This window comes from Anomaloglossus baeobatrachus, assembly GCF_048569485.1.
Source record: "Anomaloglossus baeobatrachus isolate aAnoBae1 chromosome 5 unlocalized genomic scaffold, aAnoBae1.hap1 SUPER_5_unloc_3, whole genome shotgun sequence".
NCBI lineage: Eukaryota > Metazoa > Chordata > Amphibia > Anura > Aromobatidae > Anomaloglossus > Anomaloglossus baeobatrachus.
The window spans coordinates 818822-833917 of NW_027441806.1; the positions used below are offsets into that span (position 1 = coordinate 818822).

Sequence of the window (15096 nt, forward strand, 5' to 3'; positions counted from 1 at the left end):
ACTGAGGGCAGCTAGTTTGGGTTCCGTCCCCGATGGTGCTGTCTGGTGTTCTGTGACCTTCCTCCTGGCACTTAGTTCTCTTCTCGGTTGGCCCCGATAGCATAAAACTAGTCGGGTCCCGCTCCCCAGTATGGCTAACTGAGGGAGCTTGCTCTCAGGGTTCACGCTTTAGATTTTCTGGACCGTATTAATGGAAAGTCCTATCCCCCTCGTTGTGCTAGTACCCCGATTCTGGAGCAGGTGGAGAGCGGATCTTGAAGGCTTCGTTCTTGTCGGGGAAATTGTCAGGTTGCCTGAAGCTACTCCCTGACCTAGGGTCCACGTACCCAGTCGTTCCCTGAGCCCAGCCCGGTGATGGTACAAGGCCGCCAGCTGTCCTCCTCGACAGTTCCGTGCCCCTTGTCATGATCCCCTGCGACCAGGAGTCCAGCTCCTACTAGGCCCAGACCACCGTCTGTCACCTAGTTACTACCAAGGAGCCCAGCTCCTGACCTCCTCTCTCCTTCACCTCTAACGCAACACTGACCTACTCCTGACACTCCTGACCTCCCCTTACCAACCCCCCCAAGTGGGCGACCCTATTCCACTCAGGCCGTCCACTGGTGTGTCTGGTGGGTGTGGTGCAGAGTGTACCTAGGACTTTAATTGACTGATGTTGGCAACACCATACAGTTGGGGACCCATAACCAAGGAGGAGATGGATATTGCACAGAAGGGCAGATTTCACAATACCCTGTGACGCCCTGATAATCCAGGGGCGTCACATATATCTAATAACCAAAGTAAATATAAAGACAATGTCAGTCAAAGGAAAAAAATAAAAAATAAATAAAAAGAAAACAAAAGTATGTACAGATATGTGCATGGGTTACATAGTGCACTTTAACCATAAACATATTGAATATAATAATTGACGATATGTCATACAGGAATCCATAAGGAAGAATTAAATTATGACATAGAATATATTTTACATCATATGGATGACTAGCAGACAGTCTTAAAGGCAAATGGAAATTGAGGAACGAGATATATAAGCACGAAATAGTAATACCAAGAACATGGGTCATGTATCTCAATGAGGAAAAGGCTAGTTGAATAAATTTTGGTACTATATGAGTAACCCATACCATGAGGCAGGTAAGCGCAAGAATAGGTGCTCGGCAGAATAGGCTTAAGCGGGCTTTACACGCTATGATATCGTTAATGATTTATTGTCGGGGTCACGTTGTTTGTGACCCACATCCAGCCTCATTAACGATATCGCAGTGTGTGAAACGTACGAGCGACCTTTAACGATCGCAAAAGAGGGCAAAATCGTTTGCCGTGGAGAGGTCGTCCTGAAACAAAAAATCGTTATCTGCTTTTTAGCGATGTGGTTCGTCGCTTCTGCGGCATCACACATCGCTGTGTGTGACACCGCAGGAACGACAATCATCACCTTACCTCCATTCACCGGAAAAGGAGGAAGGAAGAAGGTGGGCGGCATGTTCCGGCCGCTCATCTCCTCCCCTCCTTTTCTATTGGGCGGCGGTTCAGTGACGCTGCTGTGACGCTGAATGAACCGCCCCCTTAGAAAGGAGGCGGGTCGCTGGCCAGAGCGACGTCGCTGACCAGGTATGTGCGTGTGACGCTGCCGTAGCGATAATGTTCGCTATGGTAGCAATCACACAATATCGCACGTACGACGGGGGCGGGTGCTAACGCACTCGACATCGCTATCCGATGCTAGCGATGTCGCAGCGTGTAAAGCCCACTTTAGACTAGCAAATACCTAGGGAAAATAGAGATGACATGAGTATATAGCAGAGTATAAAATCAACAGTATGAAAGGGTAGAAACATACCAGAGAATGGGGGGAGGCAGAGGTGAGTCATAGGAGACCAGGGTAAGTAGGTGATAGTGCCTGAAAAAGTAATGGTATATTTGTAAAGCTTAATCGTACAGTCTACACAAGTGAAAGGGGGAGAGCGGTGAGATGGAAAGTTACCGGAATGAAAGCATGCTGGGTGCAGAAGGAACTATGTCCGGTGAATTGGCTGTCTGGTGGCAAGGTGGTGAATGGATGGCACCAGAAACTTTTATAGAAGTCAGGAGGAGGTAGTGTTTCCCGGGTGACTGTGTGGATGTGCGCGAAAGTGCAGACAGGAGGAGATAGGGAAGGTAGAGAGTGTGCATGTGCGGAGATACGCCGGGACATACGCAAAAGGTGTAAGGACGGCGTAAATATGAGGAAATGGAGTAAAGAATGAAAGTAAGAGCCTGATAGGTACGCGCATGCGTGAATCAGCGTGAAACTGTGTGAATGGAGTGTAAGAGCAGAATGTGTGTAGGAGAAAGATGTGATTGGTTTTGGAAGGCAGTAGAGAGTGCTTGAGAGTATTAGAACGGTCCTGTGGTGGGTGGATGGAGATGCCCAGGTACAAAAGCATGGTAGTATAAATTGCATATAAATAGGAATAACACTATGGATGAATAGAATATCATCACGTGATACATATACATATCAAGACAAGTTACACAAAAACTTCGTATTCCCTGTTTAGACAAAGTGGTTCCAGGGGCTGTAGTGTGTGAATTCAAAAGAATTCACGTAGTCGTAGTCTCTGGATCTTGTTACCACCTCTGCGAGGTACAGGGATATGTTCCAGAACCTGGAACTTAAGCTGTGAAATAGACTGACCTTTGGAAATGAAGTGTGCTGGAATGGGTAGTAATGTTTGCTTGCAATGGATTGTAGACTTGTGCTTGCTAATGCGATCTTGGATATGTTGGGATGTTTCACCCACATATCCGAGACCACACGCGCATTTAATAAAGTAGATCACATAAGATGAGTCGCAGGTGAAGAAACCACGGATCAGGATTCCCTTATCAGTCCTAGGATGGAACACAAGATCTCCTTTCAATACGTTAGAGCATTGGACACAACCTAGACAGGGAAAAGTGCCATTGCGGCTTGTGGTGAGAGTAGTCAGCCGTAGAAAAAGTCTAGAGGGCCCAATGTCAGCCCGAATAAGGATATCTTTGAGATTGCGGTCACGTTTATGACAAAATAATAGTTGTGTTTGAAATTCAGGAATGTGAGGGTAGGAATTGGTTAGGAGGGGCCAGTGGTCCAATATGGTGTTACGTATCAATGTTGAGAAGGGGTGATACGTGTTCACAAAGGCCACCCTTTTTGTTTCCTTGTTTGTTCGAGTAGAGTGAGCTGTCGATGGTTTGGCAATATTGGGTGGGTAACCTCTTGCCAAAAAACGTTCGTTCATCTCTGTATGTGTGCTTTGTCGTGTATGATGTTCCGATACGATCCTCTCAACACGAACCTGTCGAGATTTAGGTAGAGATTTCTTTACATGCATGGGATGGCTGCTTTTAAAGTGTAAGAGACTATTCTTGTCTGTGGATTTGGTGTAAAGGTCGGTGATAAGGTGATGAACCTCATCTATAATGACCATCGTATCCAGGAAATTAATACGTCTGGAATGATGATGTAAGGTAAATGTAATCCGTGCTGGGGTGTTGTTTAGATGAGCAAAGAATTGTGTAAGGTCATCTAGGCAGCCATCCCAAATACAGAACACGTCATCAATGAAGCGCTTCCAGGTTTTGGCATGTGACATGAAGAGGGGGTAAGGATAGATGTATAGGTTTTCAAAATGGGCCATAAAGATATTTGCTAAGGTGGTGCAACGTTACTATCCATAGCGGTCCCTTTCTTCTGAAGGTAGAAGTCATCCTCAAATAAGAAGACGTTTTTGGTTATTAAACCTGCTCATCTTGCTCATCTAAACAACACCTATAATATTACTAATTCGTGCTTATATATCTCGTTCCTCAATTTCCATTTGCCATTAAGACTGTCTGCTAGTCATCCATATGATGTAAAATATATTCTATGTCATAATTTAATTCTTCTTCCTTATGGATTCCTGTATGACATATCGTCAATTATTATATTCAATATGTTCATGGTTAAATTGCACTATGTAACCTGTGCACATATCTGTACATAATTTTGTTTTGTTTTTATATAATTTTATTTTTTCCTTTGACTGACATTGCCTTTATATTTATTTTTGTTATTAGATATACATGCCTTGAAAAAGGCTCAAATGTGAGCCGAAACGATGGCATTTTGGTTGACTCCTTATGCAGAATATGAAAATAAAATATTCTTAGAAACCATATTGACATCTTTTTCCTGTGCATGCCAGAAATATTAGTATTAATGGAGTGAGATTTCTGGCATATGGAACACCACAGCTCGTCATGAATTAAAGGAGTTGTGGTGTCACGCCCCCGTCCCACCCAAACCCTGCCAATATTAGAGTGAAAATGGCAAGAGCCCCCAAAATTTGGCACAATTATGAATTGATCCAAATTTTTGTGACTTTTCAAAGCTTTTGTGACATTTTTTTGGCATAAAAGCTTCGATAAATTGGGACCAGAATGTCTTAACAACTTCCACATATCCAGGACGCAGAATGCGATTCACTTCTCCCCTATCACGGCTGAGGATAGAAGCTATACTATCCGTATAGTACAATACAAAGGGAAGGCAAAAAGAATGCCCTATCACTAGGGAAAGAGGGAAGTGGTGACCCCTGACAATACAGCTCACCCTCACCAACCCTATATAGGTTCTGCACTTGTCGCCGAGCAGCAATACCTCACCCTAGGCAAACCCTGATCTGGGACTAAGTAAGAATGGCAGGTATGAGTTCTTAGTCAACACCACTAATGCTAAAGGAGACAAAAGGAAACAATACAGGGGAGACATAAATGCTACCACCTGAGCCCAGGTACATAGCAAAATTCAAACACTTATCTTAGGAGCAGCTACCACAAATGTCTCTGGAACAACAAGAGGAGACAACCGCTGCAAACAGCAGCCAAAATCAACTATAAACCTCACCCAAGGCACCCCAGGGTGAGGTTTATAAAGGAAGTCAGAGGCTGGCAACTGAGAGGAAAAACTGACAGTTTTCCAGAGTCATAGAGTCCGCTGCTGCAGAAACAAAGAACTGTCAGTTAACAACACATTCTGCAAATCTCTGGGATTTTTCAAAACTTCTGCCACTGGATTGTCAGCCGGCCGTGACACCTCTGTGACATCCCCTCACTATTTTTGTGCTAAATGTCTACAGATCTGCCTCAACCCCAGAGGTTCTGAGGCAAAATCATCACATCTAAACAATAGAGAAAGACAGGCAAGAATAATATATTGTATATTGTACAAGCATTTATTAACAAAACAAGTTTTGAAATGCAATTATATACAGTGTGATATACTTAAGAGTTCCTATCTCCAATCTGGGGCTGCACTTTTTAGTAAATAAAGCAGTGGGCAACCTGAGATTACTGAATTATCTAAATATAATCCAGTATCAAAACATTTCACAAATGTTCCTAAATGCTCTTGAAATACCCAACTTACTAGCAAAGTGGAGCTCGAATTTCCATTTTGTGGGATCTTAGTGTGCAGCGTGGGATCCCACAAATCTCTGCAGCTGCTCTAAGCACAAGTAATTGCTCTCTCAACTAATCCAGCGTTGTCACATACTGTTTAAAGGGGTGGTTCACCCATTTATTTTTTTTGTTCTACTTACCTTTCTAGGAGTTTTCTCCATTGTCTTCTGTTTCCAGTTCTGGCACTGAGCGGCGCTATCCTGCACGCTCAGTGCCTGTCACATGACCCCCTGGAGCTGTGGCCGCCAGAATCCTCTGACGTCCCGGCATTTCCGGGCTCTCAAACAAGACGGGTACGTCAGAGGAGGCTGGCACCACTCAGATTGAGTGACAGGGCTGTGGGCGGTAACTACCGCACATCACAGCCCAGTATCGAGGGGAGGAGCCGGAGGACGTCACTGTGGAGCCGGCAAAGCGTCCTGCAGATGGTGAGGCACGGGGCGCCAGTGTGCAGTACAGGGGGGGGTGTCTTCAGCTGAATCCCCCCCTGCACGTAAGTATGTGATCACACTCTCCACCCCCCACTCTGCTGCGATGTCAGGAGAGCGGCCGGTGTCGGGCAGTGTGATCATCTGCTCCTCCCAGCAGCAAAACACTGACAGGCATGTCACCGCTGTGCTCTGCCATCTGTCCTGCTGCATGGGACCAACTGTCTGCACTCTGTCACCTGCACCACAAGTCACAGAGTGGAGACAGTTGGTGACAGAGCACCTCTGCCCCCCCCCCGTTCTTTCACCACTCTCTTCTCTCCCCCCACTCTTCTCCCCCTCCCCTCTCTTCTCTGCCCCCTCTTATCCCTCTCTCCTCTCCCCTCTCTTTTCCCTCGCTCTCTTTCCCCCCTCGCTCTCTTTTCCTCCCCACCGTGCTCTCTTTTCCTCCCCACCGTGCTCTCTTTTCCTCCCCACCGTGCTCTCTTTTCCTCCCCCCCGCACTCTCTTTCCTTCCCCCCACTATCTTTTCCTCCCCCACTCGCTCTCTTTTCCTCCCCCCGCGCTCTCTTTTCCTCCCCCCCTCGCTCTCTTTTCCTCCCCCCCCGCGCTCTCTTTTCCTCCCCCTTGCTCTCTTTTCCTCCCCCCCGCGCTCTCTTTTCCTCCCCCCCGCGCTCTCTTTTCCTCCCCCCCGCGCTCTCTTTTCCTCCCCCCGCGCTCTCTTTTCCTCCCCCCGCGCTCTCTTTTCCTCCCCCCGCGCTCTCTTTTCCTCCCCCCCGCGCTCTCTTTTCCTCCCCACCGCGCTCTCTTTTCCTCCCCCCGCGCTCTCTTTTCCTCCCCCCCTCGCTCTCTTTTCCTCCCCCCCGCGCTCTCTTTTCCTCCCCCCCCGCGCTCTCTTTTCCTCCCCCCCCTCGCTCTCTTTTCCTCCCCCCCCTCGCTCTCTTTTCCTCCCCCCCCTCGCTCTCTTTTCCTCCCCCCCCTCGCTCTCTTTTCCTCCCCCCCTCGCTCTCTTTTCCTCCCCCCCCTCGCTCTCTTTTCCTCCCCCCTCGCTCTCTCTCTCTTTTCCCTCGCTCTCTCCTGGCATGGTCAGTACAGAAATCTCTCCATCGTGGAGGGGTGAGAGGGAGTAATAAACATGGAGTCCCTACTGTGTCTGTGTATTTATTTCGAATAAAGTATTTTTCTCTATGTGGTCTTTTTTTTTTTTTTTTTTTTTTTAAACCCTTTATTGGAGATTCTTAATGGCCAGGTCAAACTTGGCCTGACATTAAGAATCTCGGGCTTTATACCAGCTGGTAAAACATAGCTGGTATTAACCCCTTATTACCCAGCGTGCCACCTGCCACCAGGGCCACTGGAAGAGTTGGATACAGCGCCAGAAGATGGCGCTTCTATAAAAGCGCCATTTTCTGGGGCGGCTGTGGACTGCAATTCGCAGCGGGGGGCCCAGAAAGTTTGGGTACCCTTCACTGCGGATTCCAATCCCCAGCTGCCTAGTTGTACCTGGCTGGACTCAAAAATTCGGCGAAGCCCATGTCATTTTTTTTTTTTTAATTATTTCATGAAATTCATGAAATAAAAAAAAAAAAAGGGCTTCTCTATATTTTTGGTTTCCAGCCGGGTACAAATAGGCAGCTGGGGGTTGGGGGCAGCCCGTAGCTGCCTGCTGTACCTGGCTAGCATACAAAAATATGGCGAAGCCCACGTCATTTTTTTAAAAAAGTTTTCAGGCAAAAACCTTTATAAAAAAAAAATGCTTCCCTGGATTTCTATTGCCAGTGAAAGTAACACCAAGCAGCGGTGGTTAGCAGCCAGTAGCTGCTTGGGTTACCCTTAACAATAGAAAATGCAGCGGGAGCCCACAAACAATGTGATTTTTTTTTTTTATTTTTAATGAATTTTTTAAAAAAAAAAAATCGACATGGGCTTTGCCCATCGAGCACCAGAGCATTTTACTGCTCAATTCATCCCAAGTAATCAGATGACTCCAGTGTCGGCCGATTACTTGTTCTGTGTCCCCCTGCATCCATTGCAGCGTGTACGGGCTGTGAGGTCAACGGAGTTCACTCCAGCACTGGAGTCAGCTGATCTGAACTCAGCTGAACTCCAGCCTGCACACGCTGCGATGGATGCAGGGGGACATAGAACAAGTAAGGTCTAAGCCACATGGCGAGAAAAACAGTGCGAGTGGAGTGCGATAAAACATCGCATTCCACTCGGACCAATATTAGCCTGTGTGTCAGCACACATGAGCGATTATTTTCTCTGCCCTAATTGGACCGAGAAAACAATTGCAGCATGCTACAACTGTAATGCAAGACTCTCTCTTTTACCCATTCAAGTGTATGTGGTGAGAGAAAAATCGCACTGCACTTGCGGTACATCGGTGGATTACGGAGGAGAGAGTGAGAGAAATCCCTCCCACCCCTCCTCAGTGCTGGCCCACCCCTCGAGTGCTGGACCGCCCCCCCGCAGCTGAGGTCTGCTCGCACAGTCGGACCTCAGTCACAGGGACACACGCATGACACTCAGCTCTGCTGTACTGAGCGTGAGCCGAGTGTAATGCGAGGGGATCGCAGTAATCCCCGTGTGGCCCCAGCCTGATCGGCCGACACTTGAGTCAGCTGATCTGAACTCAGCTGAACTCCTGTAAACACAGCCCGCACACACAGCCCGCACACGGTCACATGTGACCGGCAGCAGGCAGCGACTGCTGTTAAGGCTACATTCACATGACCGTTCCGTTTTTGCGGGCCACAAAAAAACGGTCCTTTTTTTCACGGATGCATCCTAGTGGCATCCGTGTGACATCTGCGTGCCTTCAGTTTTTTTTGCGGACCGCAAAAAACGGAAGCAGCAAGAAAGATAAATAGATGAGTAGATATAGAGATGAATAGATAAATATAGAGACAGAGGGATAGAGGGATGAATGAATGAATGGATAGATAGATAGATAAGAAATACATATATAATGTCTTACCCCCTGCATATTCTAAGCTGGCACCCTTTTGTGACTTTCATGTGGCACTAAGGGGTGCTTAGCCTTGTATTTAGCCAAAAAATAAATAAATAATAAAAAAAAAATGACATGCGGTCCCCCTATCTTTTGTAGCCAGCTAGGGTAAAGCAAACGGCTGCAGCCTGCAAACCACAGCTGGCAGCTTCACCTTGGCTGTTAATCCAGAACAGAGGGCACCCCACGCTGTTATTTTAAATTAAATAAATAATTTAAAACAAAAAACACGGGGTCCCCCAAAATTGGATCACCAGCCAAGGTAAAGCGGACACATACACACACACTGTATATACGCGCACACACACTTTCTTCCCCTGGCTGTGCAGAGCTGCTGCTGTCTCTGTGATTTCTCTCAGTGCACATCCACTGGGAAGAGGCAGGGAGGAGGGTTTGGGTGGAGAGCAGAGTGGGTGTATTAGACACAATGGGTGTGTTAGATAAGCTAGACACCGCTCTAGAGCCACAAAGAATTCTAGGACTTGTAGGAACTGAACACAGGAAGTCAGAGGAGAGATTACCCCATCAGAGCTGGAGCCAGCAATGACCGTGTGCTGCTAGTGCACAATAAAAGGTAATTTTGCTGAAAAAACATAATAGATGTGTTGAGGGGCACATATTAGCAAGATTTATCAGAAAAAAAAAAAATCAGTTTTGGTAACTGGACAACTTCTTTAAGGTTTTACTGAACTGCTTAAGAAGGATGCTGCAGAGCTGGGGTCGTAGAGTTCACTCTTCCACTGTGATTGATCACTGATGGTTGTGGGATCTAACAACCTGGAAGTTCCTTTTGGAGACATTAGGGACAGTTCCAAAAGTTTTAGTACTGGATTATATTAAAAAAAAAAAACACTAATCTGCGGCTCTTCACTGTTTTAGGAAATAATAAAGGCAGCCACAGATTTGTTATAAGCACTATTTAAAGGGAAAGTCATCAAACACATAGAAACTGGGGGATATTACCCTCATAAAGTGTCAGCAGCAAATCCCCCCATAACAGTGCGTCATGACCACATTCTTATGGTCTGAAAAATACGATAAGTTTAAAAAGAGAGAAAATGGTTCTTTCCCTCACCAATTCTTACTTGAGCAATTGTAGCTGATTTTTAAATAAAACCAGTTGAATTCTAGTACATCATGATGGCTTCTCCCATGCGACTCATCTGACAACAAGACCTGATTAATGATAAAAAAAACATTTGGCAAATTCTGCAAGCAAGAATGGCTGCTCTGATCTGTTGGTTTTCTGATGTCGGCAAGACTTGATTTGCCAGTTGAACAATTCAATTACTGGTAAAACTGGTAAAACATAGCTGGTATTAACCCCTTATTACCCAGCGTGCCACCTGCCACCAGGGCCACTGGAAGAGTTGGATACAGCGCCAGAAGATGGCGCTTCTATAAAAGCGCCATTTTCTGGGGCGGCTGTGGACTGCAATTCGCAGCGGGGGGCCCAGAAAGTTTGGGTACCCTTCACTGCGGATTCCAATCCCCAGCTGCCTAGTTGTACCTGGCTGGACTCAAAAATTCGGCGAAGCCCATGTCATTTTTTTTTTTTTAATTATTTCATGAAATTCATGAAATAAAAAAAAAAAAAGGGCTTCTCTATATTTTTGGTTTCCAGCCGGGTACAAATAGGCAGCTGGGGGTTGGGGGCAGCCCGTAGCTGCCTGCTGTACCTGGCTAGCATACAAAAATATGGCGAAGCCCACGTCATTTTTTTAAAAAAGTTTTCAGGCAAAAACCTTTATAAAAAAAAAATGCTTCCCTGGATTTCTATTGCCAGTGAAAGTAACACCAAGCAGCGGTGGTTAGCAGCCAGTAGCTGCTTGGGTTACCCTTAACAATAGAAAATGCAGCGGGAGCCCACAAACAATGTGATTTTTTTTTTTTATTTTTAATGAATTTTTTAAAAAAAAAAAATCGACATGGGCTTTGCCCATCGAGCACCAGAGCATTTTACTGCTCAATTCATCCCAAGTAATCAGATGACTCCAGTGTCGGCCGATTACTTGTTCTGTGTCCCCCTGCATCCATTGCAGCGTGTACGGGCTGTGAGGTCAACGGAGTTCACTCCAGCACTGGAGTCAGCTGATCTGAACTCAGCTGAACTCCAGCCTGCACACGCTGCGATGGATGCAGGGGGACATAGAACAAGTAAGGTCTAAGCCACATGGCGAGAAAAACAGTGCGAGTGGAGTGCGATAAAACATCGCATTCCACTCGGACCAATATTAGCCTGTGTGTCAGCACACATGAGCGATTATTTTCTCTGCCCTAATTGGACCGAGAAAACAATTGCAGCATGCTACAACTGTAATGCAAGACTCTCTCTTTTACCCATTCAAGTGTATGTGGTGAGAGAAAAATCGCACTGCACTTGCGGTACATCGGTGGATTACGGAGGAGAGAGTGAGAGAAATCCCTCCCACCCCTCCTCAGTGCTGGCCCACCCCTCGAGTGCTGGACCGCCCCCCCGCAGCTGAGGTCTGCTCGCACAGTCGGACCTCAGTCACAGGGACACACGCATGACACTCAGCTCTGCTGTACTGAGCGTGAGCCGAGTGTAATGCGAGGGGATCGCAGTAATCCCCGTGTGGCCCCAGCCTGATCGGCCGACACTTGAGTCAGCTGATCTGAACTCAGCTGAACTCCTGTAAACACAGCCCGCACACACAGCCCGCACACGGTCACATGTGACCGGCAGCAGGCAGCGACTGCTGTTAAGGCTACATTCACATGACCGTTCCGTTTTTGCGGGCCACAAAAAAACGGTCCTTTTTTTCACGGATGCATCCTAGTGGCATCCGTGTGACATCTGCGTGCCTTCAGTTTTTTTTGCGGACCGCAAAAAACGGAAGCAGCAAGAAAGATAAATAGATGAGTAGATATAGAGATGAATAGATAAATATAGAGACAGAGGGATAGAGGGATGAATGAATGAATGGATAGATAGATAGATAAGAAATACATATATAATGTCTTACCCCCTGCATATTCTAAGCTGGCACCCTTTTGTGACTTTCATGTGGCACTAAGGGGTGCTTAGCCTTGTATTTAGCCAAAAAATAAATAAATAATAAAAAAAAAATGACATGCGGTCCCCCTATCTTTTGTAGCCAGCTAGGGTAAAGCAAACGGCTGCAGCCTGCAAACCACAGCTGGCAGCTTCACCTTGGCTGTTAATCCAGAACAGAGGGCACCCCACGCTGTTATTTTAAATTAAATAAATAATTTAAAACAAAAAACACGGGGTCCCCCAAAATTGGATCACCAGCCAAGGTAAAGCGGACACATACACACACACTGTATATACGCGCACACACACTTTCTTCCCCTGGCTGTGCAGAGCTGCTGCTGTCTCTGTGATTTCTCTCAGTGCACATCCACTGGGAAGAGGCAGGGAGGAGGGTTTGGGTGGAGAGCAGAGTGGGTGTATTAGACACAATGGGTGTGTTAGATAAGCTAGACACCGCTCTAGAGCCACAAAGAATTCTAGGACTTGTAGGAACTGAACACAGGAAGTCAGAGGAGAGATTACCCCATCAGAGCTGGAGCCAGCAATGACCGTGTGCTGCTAGTGCACAATAAAAGGTAATTTTGCTGAAAAAACATAATAGATGTGTTGAGGGGCACATATTAGCAAGATTTATCAGAAAAAAAAAAAATCAGTTTTGGTAACTGGACAACTTCTTTAAGGTTTTACTGAACTGCTTAAGAAGGATGCTGCAGAGCTGGGGTCGTAGAGTTCACTCTTCCACTGTGATTGATCACTGATGGTTGTGGGATCTAACAACCTGGAAGTTCCTTTTGGAGACATTAGGGACAGTTCCAAAAGTTTTAGTACTGGATTATATTAAAAAAAAAAACACTAATCTGCGGCTCTTCACTGTTTTAGGAAATAATAAAGGCAGCCACAGATTTGTTATAAGCACTATTTAAAGGGAAAGTCATCAAACACATAGAAACTGGGGGATATTACCCTCATAAAGTGTCAGCAGCAAATCCCCCCATAACAGTGCGTCATGACCACATTCTTATGGTCTGAAAAATACGATAAGTTTAAAAAGAGAGAAAATGGTTCTTTCCCTCACCAATTCTTACTTGAGCAATTGTAGCTGATTTTTAAATAAAACCAGTTGAATTCTAGTACATCATGATGGCTTCTCCCATGCGACTCATCTGACAACAAGACCTGATTAATGATAAAAAAAACATTTGGCAAATTCTGCAAGCAAGAATGGCTGCTCTGATCTGTTGGTTTTCTGATGTCGGCAAGACTTGATTTGCCAGTTGAACAATTCAATTATTCACAACATGAAAAAGGTTCCTTCCCTGTGCGGCTTCTTCACATGTTTAACAAGATCTGATTTCCTAGTAAAACATTTACCACATTCTGGGCATGAAAACGGCTTCTCCCCAATGTGATTTGTCTGATGTCTAACAAGGTGTGATTTCCGAATAAAACATTTCCCACACTCTGAACATGAAAACGGCTTCTCCCCTGTGTGAGTTTTCTGATGTCTAACAAGGTGTGATTTCTGAAAAAAACATTTCCCACATTCGGAACATGAAAACGGCTTCTCCCCGTTGTGATTTATCTGATGTCTAACAAGGTGTGATTTGTGAATAAAACATTTCCCACACTCTGAACATGAAAATGGCTTCTCCCCTGTGTGACTTTTCTGATGTCTAACAAGGTGTGATTTCCGAATAAAACATTCCCCACACTCTGAACATGAAAATGGCTTCTCCCCTGTGTGAATTTTCTGATGTGTAACAAGGTCTGCTTTCCGAATAAAACATTTCCCACACTCTGAACATGAAAATGGCTTCTCCCCTGTGTGAGTTCTTTGATGCCAAACAAGATCAGATTTCCAAATAAAACCTTTCCCACACTCTGAACATGAAAATGGCTTCTCCCCTGTGTGAATTTTCTGATGTGTAACAAGGTTTATTTTCTGAATAAAACCTTTCCCACATTCTGAACACGAAAATGGCTTCTCCCCTGTGTGAATTTTCTGATGTCTAACAAGGTGTGATTTCCGAATAAAACATTCCCCACACTCTGAACATGAAAATGGCTTCTCCCCTGTGTGAATTTTCTGATGTCTAACAAAGTCTGCTTTCCGAATAAAACATTTCCCACACTCTGAACATGAAAATGGTTTCTCCCTTGTAGGAGCCGTTTCATGTTCCACATCCCTTCTGTAACTTTTATTTTGCTTACAATTCTGTGATAAATGGGAATTTTGGACTTGTTTGAAAAGATCTGATGATAGAGTTTTCCATGAAAGGACTGAAGGTATATCTGGGACAACAGCATGCTCCTCATATGTATAATGTGTAATACTTTCATCATCTGTTTTAAATTCTGAAGATATTAGAGGTCCATCTGAACTCCTGATACAGTCATCGGCTACAAATAAAAACACAATATTATTATTTTTTAATTATATAATTTTGAAAGTAGATTTATATTTTAAACCATAACATCAGAAATTAAATTAGGAAACAAATTATTCTGAATCTGTTTTCCAATTTCGAGATCTAAGAGTTACATCTTCGTTAATTCTGATCTCCCATTCCTAGCACCAGTTCTCTGGAATGTGCTACAGTAAATAATATGATTGATTGTTGCAATGTGACTGTAGGATAATGAGTAATGAGGGACAGGGGGCTACTATACTTTCCGTCATGCTAGGAGACTTTAGGCTATCCCTAACCTCTGGATTACCCTGAACGTGGAAGAAAGGGGCAGGAGTATGATGGAAATACAGATTAAGACAGATGGGAAAACCAAAATTCAGACACACTGCAAACTCCCAGAAATAAACAGTGAGATACTAAGGAGAAAAGCAAGAGAAGGAAGGCAGAAACAAAAAGACAACAATGGTTAACACCACAACTGCTCACAGCAATAATGCACAACAACCACTAGTTTGTATCACAACACCTCACCAGACCTGTATAGGTAAACTATAGCTGGCATTAATGGAATTATCCAGCCAGCATATACAGAAGGGAAGCGAATGATACTGGCTCCACTACAGCATGTAAACAAAGACACTAACAAGGAGCCCAGCAGAGAATAACTCTTGCTAGTCTTACTAAGTATGTGGTTCGATGCCTGCGTCTCCCTGCGCTGATCACAGATAACAGAGAAGTTAGCAAGCAAGAGTG

The 15096-nt window shown here is 45.2% G+C and overlaps 1 protein-coding gene across 1 annotated transcript in view; it reads right to left on the bottom strand.

Annotated features, from left to right (window-relative positions):
* LOC142259185 (uncharacterized) overlaps positions 1-15096 on the bottom strand; it is a gene marked incomplete at its 5' end in the record, with an annotated part of 60088 nt that overhangs the window by 42281 nt on the left and 2711 nt on the right. Inside the window, one exon of the mRNA XM_075331685.1 lies at positions 13242-14332. Coding sequence (XP_075187800.1) covers positions 13242-14332 — 1091 coding nt within the window. The remainder of the gene's footprint in view (positions 1-13241; positions 14333-15096) is intronic.